At 39.9% G+C, this 13,747-nt stretch overlaps 1 protein-coding gene across 1 annotated transcript in view; it reads right to left on the bottom strand.

Moving 5' to 3' along the window:
- Positions 1–358: 358 nt before the first annotated feature.
- Positions 359–13,747, bottom strand: part of htr1d (5-hydroxytryptamine (serotonin) receptor 1D, G protein-coupled) — a 28,063-nt gene continuing 14,674 nt past the window's right edge. Inside the window, exon 2 of the mRNA XM_014015001.1 lies at positions 359–3,977. Coding sequence (XP_013870455.1) covers positions 2,425–3,546 — 1,122 coding nt within the window. The 5' untranslated portion in view covers positions 3,547–3,977 and the 3' untranslated portion in view covers positions 359–2,424. The remainder of the gene's footprint in view (positions 3,978–13,747) is intronic.

Here is a 13,747-nt window from a genome sequence, read left to right as displayed (position 1 = left end):
TGTTCTGCTGAGCAAAGTTACTCCACTCCCAGCAAGGCAAAAACTTTTTTGTTGCGGCTTTAGTGTAGTTCACGTTTATGTGCCTGGATGTAAGATGTATTTGTTAAAGTCAAACCAATAAATCTAATCTGCAACACAGTGGGGCAATGGTTCAGCTGTAGATGTCTAAGAAAATATAAACACATAAATAACATAAATATTTAATGTACTTTAAAAGGGTTAAGCTGCTGGTTCAGCCTAAATGTTCTGACTCTGCCAGGCTTTTTCAGCATCATTTCCAAAGCAACAAAGAATAAAAGTGCAGCTGCAGAATCACAAAATTTGTATGGCAAAGACAAACAATCAAACACAAAGATAATGATCTTCATTTTCTTATTTTTTATTTAAATGTAGTGTTGTCCAGTCCCTTCAATCCTGTTACACAAAAAATAATCATAATAAAAAAGAACATTTTAGACACGCTTTAACAAATATCTTTTCACCCTTAATGAAATCTCTAGTGAGTCAATTACAGTACATTCCATCAAAGCTTCACTTTTAAGGCTCTCAAAGACACTGTATATTTTTTTAATGTTTATCATCAGTGTGAATTCTTGCAAGTCTGTTGCATCTGTCAAAAACATTTTACTTTTTCTTTTTCTAAATGTGACCCATCACATCAAATTAGGAGTTAAGTCATACAGTACATGGTTAAACTAACTAACACAACAAGCACATTTTCTGATTCCTGCTTTTTTAGCTACATTTTGACCATCCTGAAATTTTTGCCATTTTTGCCTTGTAAGGCCCGCCCAGTCCCTGTTTGTGTTTACACTGAGCAGTGTTGCCTCGATGTGAGCACACGTTACTAAACACACACAAATTTTATTTTGTTTTATTTGTGACYCAACAATATCAGAGTACTACAACAAATTCAAAGGAAAAGTACAGAATGCAATACTTGAACCATCTGACGCTAAAGATGATAGGGCTGACGACAGAGAATGATAGGCTAATGGAAGCTGTTAGCTTGTTGTTTTTTGGTAGCTCGCTTTGTTGTGTAGTTAAACATTATAGTTGCTGTAAACGATTCAGATAAAGATACTCTCATCTGTGTGACGTAACCCTCAGGGCAGTGAACCAAACAARGAGCAGCAGTAGCTGACATCAAATCAGGCCAAGCAGACTATTTTCCAGAAATCGYGGTGGGCTTTATTGGCTAATGCAAACACGCCAAACTCTGGTTTGAAGCCAGGCCAGCCTGGGCCTTGCAGTGCAAAAAGTCCTCTTGAGTGGTTCCAGAGGTTTGATTTGTCATGTAATCAAAGAGGCCATTTTACAGTTTCCTATTTTTAGCACATTCTAATGAGGATTCCTTGATGTCATTTGAAGAAGGAAACCTCAAACCTTCTTTGGATATCCAGATGTCACGGCTGGTAGTGAACATAGCTTTGCTAAAAAGCAGGAAAAGAGGCAAAAATTTAGGGGTTTTAGTTCCAAATCATTGTTCACTGTTGGTACTGCTCAAAAAGCCATTCAAAACCTTTTTTGAATTATATTTCAGACATTTTCTTCAAGGGAAAAGGTATTTATTTATCATATTTTGACAAACTCCAATTATTGAAAATCTTTTCAACCAAAGTATCTTTTATCTCACCACGTTACCTTGAGATRTAATCCTCAGTTAGAAGTGATGGGTCACATTTAAGCTTTAAGGTAAGAAGCATATTAAATGTCTTTAAATGAATAGAAGTGAAACCTGCTATTTATCATTATCTTGCCACTGTGTATTGTTTTGTTTTGATAGGATTTTAGGCAGAAGTTTTGTTGCTACAACATTCTGTGTTGCTTAAAACTCAGTCTGAAAATGCTGTTCCCGTTCAGCCCTCAGAAATGGCAGATATGCTTCACTGGAGCGCAGCATGAAGACAACTCTCCCTTCTCCAAATATTCGAGTAACAAGGTTTGCACACATCTCTATTGTGTGTAATTGTGTGTCTCGAGTTGGTGGACTTAAATGTTTAACTGCACCAAGGAAGCATATGGAAGAATCAGAAAAGTGTAACACACAGATTGAGACAACAGATATTTCATGGCTTTGCTTTTCTGCAGGATTACATGCAGTCACTCTGAGATTTCTGTCCCCACATGTTTACAATTATTTCTGTCCAAAAAAAACAACAGAAACGGTTGCTGTGCCTTGAAATGGACTTTAACACTTTTGGTTTTTGTCCTTTGAATTGTGTTTTCCAAGTGGCATGAAATGTCTTTTTTTATTTTTTAAGAAATGCATGCTCAAGTCTTCGTGATGGATAAGTCATAGGCATCCAACTACAGTATTTTTGCCACACTGCACTGAACATGTGTTTAGAAGATGAAAATTTGAATTGTTTATWACTTCTATCATCTCCTATTTGTGCAAAATCCACATGCCAGTTGTTCTTTTCAGAAACTTGGTCTGCATTTGATGAGCTTTTGGAAAGCCTGTTTGAAATCATCATTGAACGCCGTGTAGATGATGGGATTAATAAGCGAGTTTAGGTATCCCAGCCAGGTGAAGAGATCAAACAGCACAGAACTAAACCAGCACGTTGTGCATATCGCGTTGACGAGTGTGCAGACAAAYAACGGGAGCCAGCAGACGATGAATGCACCCAGGATGATGCCCAAAGTCTTGGTGGCTTTCCTCTCCCGTGCGGCACACAAACGTTTCCTCTCCAGCACGCTGTCTGCCAGCTTAACTTTCACACTATTCATGAACACAGGCGAGCCGCCTCCTCCTKCTCCTCCTCCTCCACCTCCTGCATTGGCAGAGTGTAGGTGTGCATCCTGGTGGGAGGCAGAATTAAGAGAACAGAGAGAGGAGCCCGCTGAGGTCTGGATGAGCTGCGCTGTGGTGAATCTCTTCCCCGACGACGGGGTCTTAAAAATGCGGGATCGGGCTGCGACGTAAATCCGTCCGTAGAGGATGATGAGAAGCACTGTGGGAACGTAGAAGGCGCCGAAGGTGGAATAAAGGGTGTAAGAGATCTTTTCTGTATTCACAACACACTCTTTCAGCTCCCCCTGCGCTTGGGCCTGCCGCCAGAAAAGTGGAGGCAGAGAAATAGAAATCGAGATCACCCATACCACCCCGACCATCATCCCCGCTCGGCGCATGGTGCGGTGTTTTGAGTACTCCAACGCATCTGTGATGGCCCAGTAGCGGTCCAACGCGATGACGCACAGGTGCAGAATGGAGGCAGTGCAGAAGGTGATGTCKGACGAGAGCCAGATGTCACAAACAATCTGCCCCAGCGACCAGGTTTTGGTTACGGTGTAGACGATGCTTATTGGCATCACTAYAATGGACACCAGCAGGTCTGTGATGGCCAGGGATCCTATCAGGAAGTTGGCAGGRGTGTGGAGCTTCCTGGTCAGGAAGATGGTGGCGATGACGAAGGCATTTGATAGAGCAGTAGCCAGAGTGACGACAGCTAACAGAACATACAGGGAGATCTGAAGGCTGAGAAGTGTCCTCTCACTCCAAAGTGGAGACGAAGTGTTGTTACCAGTGATGTTGTCCATGATTCTTGTCCTCGGAGATTAGCCAACTTCAGTCAATGACTAATCYAACCATTTCACTTCTCCAGTATCAACTAGTTTCATTGGTGGGGTGACAGGAGAGACATATCCTAGTTTATGTTCAGCTCCAGAAATGCAGGCCATCTCGTGTTTCACAAAGCGTGGAGGTGCCTGTTGGAAGGTGATTTGTTTCTGTCTTTTTTTCATGATATTTACATTTATCTAAATATGTACATTTTCTTTGGCAATTAAGCACAAGGTTCTTTTAAATGCGATTGTCAGCAAAGACATTTTTTTCAGGTTCTCTGGGCTAAATGTATTTTTCGTAACTGGTCCTCTTCTAAGCATTGATTGTGTGTTTCACTTGTAAAGTCCACGGGGATTACYAGGCTTAGTCAGACTTTAATCCAGTGTCCACCGAAGCATTTTATGTCCTGTGTGAAACAAATAAGACAGAGGAAAAAAAGAGGAAAGAAATTAGTTATTCCTCAAACATAACAGTCAGCACTTATGTTGTACATGAATTCACACATAAACAAGCAAACTACTTGACATTTAGGGTAATAAATACACCTCTAAACTCTGATCTGCAAAGCTATGAGTTTAATAGTCATGAACACCCACACATGTTCAAATTGGTGTATTTGTTTTTAAGGAACAAAGATCCAGAAGCAAAATAATTTTTTTAAACCTCATTACTGTTTTCTTGGCCAAATTTTTCCATCTACTTACTCAAAGACCTCASACAAATTCAAATATGCTGATGAAATTTGTAAATGTGGTAATAATGTTTCTACAACAGAAAAAAGAACTTGTAACTCAGTTTACTGTGAAACTGGAACAATGGTAAAGATATAAGGTGAATTTGATCACTTAGGTTCCTTGCCATATTATCACATGGGGACAAGCTGATCTTCAAAATAAAGCAAAAGAAAATGAAAATAATTGTCTAATCCCCTAAAAAGCTTCTCATTCACCAGCTTTCTATCCTTAAAGGGGCAATATCATGTAAAATCAACTTTTTTGAGTTTTATATCATGTAGTAATGTTGTCCTCTCATCAAAAACATGCTCAGAGTCTTGCTTTGACTCATTCATGTGTGTTTGAGAAATCCTGTAGTGTCCTGTGACAGCCAGGCAGGGGCGCAAAAACGACTGGTTGGGACTAGAACCGCCTTTTGGAACCAGCTCCTCCTCTGGACTGTGTCTCCAAGCTGAGCTTCCTCATCACAGAGCACCCGCAGCAACAACTAGCAAACARCAGGTGAAAACCATGTTTGCTGACCTTCCAATACTACTTCTCAGTGCAGCCAAGGAAACTACACCGAGCTTCCGCATCACCCCCTCCTGTCGGCAGGAACAAAGGAAACGACGAACACAGGTGAAACTGCATCTGTAGCTCCAATACTAATGGCTTCTCATTTCAGTCATTTTTTGGAGTAAACACCATTGTCACCTGCACAAGTAAGCTGAAAAACAACTCACATTGTTTTGTTCACATCATTGTTTGGTCTACGTGTTAAGATTTGTAACTTATCACGATCAGTGTGTGTGTGTTTGTGGTGTGAGCGACTGAAWTAATCTTACCAGCTGAAACGTCTCTGTAATCGCTCTGGTTCTTTAGAAAAAGTACTTTCCTGTCCGACACTAAGGTTCATATGTATCCTGAGATGCAATTTTCCAAAACCGATCTTGTATAATGTTGCTGCTTTTTTAGTTATCATTACAACAAAGCATGCTATGACGCTTCAGGTTGTAAACAGCAGAGATGCGGTTATGATGATGCGCTGAAATGGGTGGGACAGAAGCAGAAGGAGGTTCTTAAAGAGACAGAGGCCAATTTCAAGGTGTTTAGAAACGGAAATGATAAGGTCAAGTTTATTTAGATTTAAACATAGAAACAGTGTTTTAATAACAAATGAAGGTGACATAGTTACTTTACTATGGTATAGAATTTCAATATATGCCTGGGAAATACATAATACAGTATTTCCCCTTTAAATATTGTTATTTTAATGTCCTATTAAAAATAAGACCATGATCTCTGATCACTCACACTTCAAATAATTATTGGCTAAAATTACAATAAAGTTCTTCAAAATTTAAAGGAACAGGAAATGTTTTCATTTGAAGTGCGTTAAAAAAACAGAACAATTTTTAATTACTGTATAAGGTTTTATTGTGTGTCTATTTTATATTCCACACATCAGCAGCTTTTACGACATGATGGGAAGCTGCAAACTAAAACAAACAGTTCTGTTTTGCCAGTGTTATTAAAATGCTTCCCTTTTCACATTTAGTGCATCCTTCTGCCAGTGCAACACGGGTGTCAAGAGAGTATTTTTGCTCCTGATAAAACTGTGAAAATCCTCTTCATTAACAAACCTGACATCTGAGCAGTGGAGAGAGGTTATTGTGCAGTGGCAAATGGACATAATGACACTTTATTAAGCAATATATGAAAACAGTCTTTGTGCTTTAGTGCAAAAATTCTAAACACTCTGGTTCACAAATTAAGCTTGTTTATAAATTTATATTGAGCTTTTATTTGAGCATTTTAGTAGCATCATTACATTTATGTCATTATGGGATTTAGTATTGAAATATTTAGATTGTATTCTCAGCGCAGGGATTAGGGAATAAACATACTGGTGAGATGTTTTATCTTCTGCWGAGTTTACCCACAGGGAGTTAGTTTTTCTGACTTCTTTGCTTTCACGGTTGTGCTGAAAAAGTTCCCAGTTTTTTTTTTCTCTCCCTATTTTCCCGTCAAAGTTTCCTCACAGTCAGTTGCTGCTACAGTTACTGAATGATTTCAGTAGAACCTGGTTTACCACAAATGTTGTATTTGTAAACACAGCATTCAAACTCATCCGTGTTTCATCCCAACAGCAGAAACTACAGAGATGAAGCAAGATGTGGAGTGAAGAGGAGTCATGAGCYTGAAAACACCACAGTGAATCTGAGAATTGAAACAATACAGTATGTACTGATTGTTTCAGCAATCATATTTTAAACAAAATAAAAAGCTCACAGTCTTTTGACACTACTTTATATTTTAGGCATCACCTAATAAGGTTTTTGACTAAATTTAATAAAAGTCATGGCAATATATTTTTATATTTATTCAAATTTTAGTGATGAGATCAAAGTAATAAACCTAAAAACTAGAGGTGTCCTGATATCAGTTTTTCTCAAACTGAAGTATGAGTATACCAAATATACTGATACAGAGCATGTGTGTACAGAGTACACACAGAGTTAGAACCTAAACATTACACAATGATTTTAAAAACACAGCTCTCGTTCCTTATAGGCCTACAGTCCTCCTGACGCTGTCAAATAAAATATAAAGCGTAATATATTATGGTGCAAAATTTAATTTTTTTTCTTTTAACTTGTTTAATTTTCTTCAACATGGAACTTCAAAATGTTTTCACTTGAAATGTAAACTGCAACACATTCAATGGAGTACTGATACCATCAACCCTGTGTTGATACTGGTATCAGTTTCGAGTATCGGGCACTTCTGATGAGTACAAGTACTTGTATAAAAGCTGGTGTTTGGCCCATTTTGGGACACCAATAATAAAAAGCAAGGCTGAATTTTGCAGAGCTTCAGGATCGTTGAAGGGAATCACTGGAAAACAGTCGGAAGTTCAGGAGTATGAATTATTGCTCTATAATCAAAGACTCCAACCTATTCCACTTTTACCTGTTCAGCTTCACATGCTGAATGGTTTCAGTGCTATTTATGGTAAAAAGATGCCCAAAACATCCAAAATATCTACTTAAAGTGGTCCACATGTTCGTTTTTCACACCAGAGAGTTTGATTTAAAAATTCTGGGATGAATGCTGGTCATCTAAATGGGAATTCTGATTATTTGAGGAACTGCTCAAATAATGTACTGTTAACAACTGGAACTTGGATGTAGAGGTCACTTGTTCAAATCTTCCTTAAATTAACACAACAAAATTGTATTTCTTTAGTCTCTGCTAGACTAGTACTGTTTTTATTTATCTTAGCATTTAGCTGGCTACCGTACATAAGAAATGTAAAAGTGCTGTTTGACAACCAAGACAAGATAATATTCTAGCCGACCCATTTAGGCAAATGTGATTTTTTTTTTTTACGTAGTGCTTCATCGCACATGGTTATTGCCTTTTTTTAAAATTCAGTGTTTGAACATGAGCYTACAGTCGGTAAACAGTTTTTTCAGGTTTGAGGTTTGAGGTTCTTTTTCCATTTTTATGAATTCAGGAGTGAACTGTTTCTGTTTGGACCACTGATTGTGTTCTTATCTTGTACACAGAACATGCATCACAATAACTTTAGTTGCGGCAGGATGATGCATCACACAGCTCAGGAAGCATGACTTCTACCAGTAACGCTTCATTGCATCTAAAGAGACTGGTAAGTGTTTGTTAAGAGTGCTCAGTGGAGTATTATTGGATTCACCTTTTGGTCAGCTGGCTATAAGATTGTTGTGGAGAGCACCGAATGGATCTTGTTTTAAGCTGCTATCCTGTAATATGATTCTGGTGTGTAGTATTTTCTGCACATAAACACCCACGTGCATTAGCATGTTTGATGGGTAAACGGATTAAATTGTTTGGCCATCTATCAAACAGGTCCAGGCCCAGTCTTATCTCCAAATGGTCTGGTCTTACAGAGCAATAAGTTGATGAGATCTGGAATGAATAAATGTGAGGGGAAGATTTATCATTTGAGAACAAGTTTTTGCCTAAAATGATCTGGATGATGTTTGGGTAAAATATATTATCCGTACATCTGGCCTTGAAATTGAAGATCTAATATGAGAGGTATACAGTATGTTCAGACCTCTACAGAGAGATTTATCATCTGTTTCTACAACAGCTCAGGATCACAAAAGAGAGAGCGAGAGAGACAAAAAAAACATGCACTGCTATTTTTACAGATTTTACTTTAATGAGGGCCTGAAATGAAGCACAAATACCATCCCTGCCCAGTTGGCTCCATTGTTTTACACTCCATTCACTACTAGCCCAAACAATTCCTTTCAAGTTTGGGCCGAATCCAACCAGATGCTGTAGCGAGTGCGACAGCCTGCTTGCTGGTCTGGGTGAAACAGTAATACCCTCTGAAACCATCAGGCCCCAGCAGAGATAGGATAATTGATTTAGGTTCTAGGAGGCAGAGTCATCCGCTGTCAGCTAATGGCTGCTGTTTGCCAAAGCGTGCTGTAAATGGTGACATGAATGTGTGTGTGTGTGTGTGTAAGTTCATGTCTATGTACAAAGAGGTTGATGAAAAGATGAATATTCAGATAAAGTAGCAGTCCGGTCGTTGCAGCTAAAAATAGAATCAGATTAATTTGAATTCTACCGTCTCGTTTATTGTCTGTTATTGTCCTGTCCCTGCAGTCTACATGACAGATGACCTGCGTTTATAAAAAAAAAGAAGTTGATTGGTCCATCAAAGTCTGCAAGCCTGCAATAATCATTTCTGAGTGACAGCCACTGGTTTGAGTGAAATTAAAATGTGCAGACCATCTTCCTTAGGGCGAGTAATATTTTTTTATTGCTTTGTCAAGTTAATAACTTCTCCAATTTACATTTTTATTCAATGCCTCAACAAAATAAAACAAACTTTGCTGTGACGGTAATTATGTGTTGCTAAAATGTTAGTCTTTTTTGTTAGAACAGGTTAATTTGAAAATATATGTGCAGGAAAACACACATTCTGAAATTTCTGACACCTGCTTTTTTAAAGGGGCAATATCATGTAAAATCAACTTTTTTGAGTTTTATATCATGTTATAATGTTATAAAAAACGTGCCCAAAGCCTTGCTTTGACTCATTCATGCATGTTTGAGAAATCCGGCAGTGGTTTTATGAACCATGCTGGGGAGCAAAACGACATGTGGGGACCAGAAACACCTTTGGGATGTGTTTTTAAGCTGAACTTCCTCATGGCAGAGCGCCACCCCCTCCCCCCTACCCACACACCCCGCCCATGACTCCCGCAGGCTCTCGGGTGAAAGTGAAAGTGAAACCTAACTGTCTGCTGAGCTCCTAAAAGTAGTTGTTTTTCAGTGAAGCTCTTTTCTGATTAAAAATACCTTTGAGGAAATGTACCCCCCCACCGAAATGGGCTAGACAGAAGCGAAGGTGGTTCTTACAGAGACAGAGGCCAATTTCAAGACATTTAGAAGAGGAAGTGATGAGAAGATAAGTTTATTTTCTATTTAAACATAAAAACAACATTTTAATAGCAACTAAAAGTGACATAAATACTTTATTATGGTATAGTATTTAAATATACYCCTGAGAAACACATATTYGCCCTACATTATTGGCTTTACCCATGCTGACAATAAAAAGCTTATCTTTAAAGCCAAAATCCAATCTACACATTACCTGATTCTTTAATCAGAAAAATATTTTAGCACCATAATTTTCCTAATTTAAATTATAGATAACTGTGCATTGTGTGAATAAAAAGGAAACTATAAAATACAGATACTAAAACTTACATTGATAATAAGTCTTTAAACACTAATTAACTAKCGTAAACAATAAAATAGATATGCAAATAGATGCTATTTTGAATCAGGTTATCTAATATCTAAAAGTCCTTGTACTTGTGACAAGTAGCTGCTGCACATGTGCAGAGGTGTACACATGTAGTTCATGCTGTTTCTGGACCAAGGTAAAAAAAAAAAAAGTCCTAACAGGTATTGAAACTTGAGGATGCTGTGAGAGCTCCACAGGTTTCAGAGGATTTATGAAGATTTGTTTCAGTGGAAATTGAACTGCAGTGAGCGTGAACAAGGAAGTTAACCAATGGTAAAGTGAGAATCTTAAAGTCAAACCTCTGGCCTCATTATAAAAGCTGAGAAGGATAATCTCAGCTCCTCTGTAAGCTGATAGAAAGGGTACAGATTGCTGAAAACGGGGCAGCTTAGCTTCTGAGAAGCAAAGTCGAAGTTTTTTTCTGTTAATGAGTCCACCATTCAGAAAGAGTTTTCATAACAGCAGATCTCATAACAGCATTTTGATCAGGATAAAATCTTTTCGTTATGTATTTTTCCCAAAATACCCTTTATTCTTTATAAATTGTATAAAAATCTGCAGCCTTCCATCAATGTATCTTTTCAGTTTTTCTAAGTCATACTCCCCTTGCTGTAACAGCTCTAAAACATTAAAAAGTTCACGACAAATACTAATCACAGAAAAGGTCCATTGCTTGGCAGTTGAGATTAAACTCCACAGTCAGCTATGAGCATGTTAGGAAGAGAAAAAAAAAGACTTAATCAGGATCTGACTGTAATCTGGGGAGATACGTTACTGATCAGGAGGCTTTCATTACTTATAAACTAAAAACAAAAAGTGAAATTAATAATTAGAATCTAACATCTGAAGTCTTACAAAAACTGTTTTCTCTCCAGGCCTTGTGTAATTTAAGAGGAACGTTTTGATCCAGTGATTAACACATCTCAGGGGTTAGCACTGGAGCCTCACAACAAGAAGGTCCAGGGTTCAATTCCTGGTTTGGACCTTTCTGTGTGGAGTTGGCATGCTTTCTTTGTGTGGGTTTTCTCTGGGTACTCTGGTTTCCTCCTGTGAGGATTGGTGCAGGACAAACCCATGGCACAGGCAAAAATCAAAAGTGCAACAAAAAAGGCTTATTAAAGTAACAAAAAAGGCTGATGAAGCAACTCAACTTACAGGACTTCTCAGGGGAACCACACAGACACCACACAGGCTGAGGGAACACAGCACAATGAACCGACAAACATGAATGACAAGACTCAGAATTTCAATCAAACAAATCAAGAGTTGACGAGGAACACCTGGGGAGACACTAGAGGAATCAGGTTTGTGCAGGTGGGGCTGGAGGTAAAACAGCAGGGAGAGGAAAGCACAGGGGAACAAACAAACACTAAGAAAATAAAGAAAAAAAACACAGATCATGACAGTACCCCTCCCCCTTAACGACTGCTCCCGACATCGAAAAGGTACAGGACTCGAGGAACACAAACATAAGACGGGAAATCGGGACAAAAAACAAACACAGAATTCCAGGGGGATGGCCAGAAAACTGTCCAGAGTGTGACCTCGCTACCACACGAAACCTAGCAGGAAACACAGCTGACACAACGCCAGAGGAGGAGATGGGAGCAGACAAAGAGCCCAGGGAGGAGATGGGAGCAGACAAAGAGCCCAGGGAGGAGATGGGAGCAGACAAAGAGCCCAGGGAGGAGATGGGAGCAGACAAAGAGCCAGCGGAGGTTGCTGGAGCCAGAGCATGAGTGACGGCAAACGCAGGCGACTGAGGCGATGGGCGACGACCACCCGACCCAGATGACGTGTAGGGGCTGGCAGCCAACTCACGAACCACTGACTCCAAGACCGCCACCGACTCTGGAACCGCCACCGGGACCACCGACTCTGGAACCGCCAACGGGACCACCGACTCTGGAACCGCCAACGGGACCACCAACTCTGGAACCGCCAACGGGACCACCAACTCTGGAACCGCCAATGGGACCACAACTCTGGAACCGCCAACTCAGGAACCACTGGAACCGCCAACTCAGGAACCACCGACTGTGAATCCACTGAGACCACCGATTGTGGAACTGGGACCATCAACACAGGAACGGACTCAGGAGACCCAGCAGACTTAGATGACCCAGCAGTAGATCAAGCAGCAGCCTCAGCAGCAGAAACAGCCAGGTCGGGCACGGGAACCCCAGAAAAAAACAGGAGTCAGAGGGTGGGCAAAAAAACCCCACCAGAATCCACTTCTCTTGAAGGGGATGTCCCTGAGAGAAGGGCAGACAGCTTCGCCAGATTTTCACGGTTCTGCTGGAACATATCAAACATTTTTTTTGCACTCAAAAAGGTCTTGCCTGCAGGCTGGGGACTTGGTCGGTTCATTCTGTGAGGATTGGTGCAGGACAAACCCATGGCGCAGGCAAAAATCAAAGTGCAACAAAAAAGGTTTATTAAAGTAACAAAATAGGCTGATGAAGCAGCTCAGCTTACAGAACTTCTCAGCGGAACCACACAGACACCACACAGGCTGAGGGAACACAGCACAATGAACCGACAAACATGAAAGACAAGACTCAGAATATAAAGCAAACAAATCAAGAGTTGACGAGGAACACCTGGGGAGACACGAGAGGAATAAGGTGTGCACAGGTGGGGCTGGAGGTAGCAGGGAGAGGAAAACACAGGGGAACAGAAAAACACTAAGAAAATAAAGACAAAAACACAGATCATGACACCTCCCACAGACCAAATACACGTTTGCCTTCAGACCATCCTTCCAAAAGAGATCTGTGATCTCAATGGGATTTGCCTGGTTAAATTAATAAAATGAATAAACACAACCAGTGTTGTGTAATGTTATGTTAAAAAAACAAGTTCAAATTAAATTTCAGACAAATTAAAATGGTTTATGTTCCCTGCTCTTTCAAATTCTTAGCTCACCGTCCCATAAACAGGCTTTTTGTTGCTTTTAGTCTTCCTTCCAGTAGCACCAGCAGCTGACTGATAAAGCAGACATTCATTTGCATGGACACACACATACACACACCAAGGTTTGTATTTCTATCCTTATTTGGACCGTTCATTGACTTCCATTCATTTCCAGTAACTTCTACAGCCTAACCCTGACCACCAACCCTAAGGCTAACCTCACAGGTACCAAACTGACCCTAAAACAAATCTAAACTCAACTCATACCTTAGTCCTAAATCTAATCCCAAACCCAAAATTGGAGTTCCACCATATTAGGACTGGCCTTTGCTCTCCATTAGGACTACTGGTCTTGACAAGATAGGTGTGTTTACTGGAAATTGTCCTATATAGGTAACAAAAACAAGTACATGCACACACACATATCCTTGTACTTGCATCAAACTGAGGACTTTGTATTGACTTCTATTCATTTTTGTAACTATTTATGCCTAACCCAGACATTTTCCCCAAAAACCAACCATCACTAGTTTATTCCAAACCTAAACCAAAACTTAACTCACACCATACCTCTAAACCTTAGTAAAGCACAGTAGAGCTACAAACAAAGTGAGGACCGGTATAAAGTCCTCACCAAAGACCTCACTTTGATAGTAACTATTTTTCAAGTGGTCCTCACTCTGTAGCAGAAACAAGTGCACACACACACACACACACACACACACACAC

This window comes from Austrofundulus limnaeus, unplaced genomic scaffold, assembly GCF_001266775.1.
Source record: "Austrofundulus limnaeus strain Quisiro unplaced genomic scaffold, Austrofundulus_limnaeus-1.0 Scaffold2, whole genome shotgun sequence".
NCBI lineage: Eukaryota > Metazoa > Chordata > Actinopteri > Cyprinodontiformes > Rivulidae > Austrofundulus > Austrofundulus limnaeus.
The sequence above is the reverse complement of the archived record's forward strand: the minus strand, read 5'-3'. Positions and strand labels throughout refer to the sequence as shown.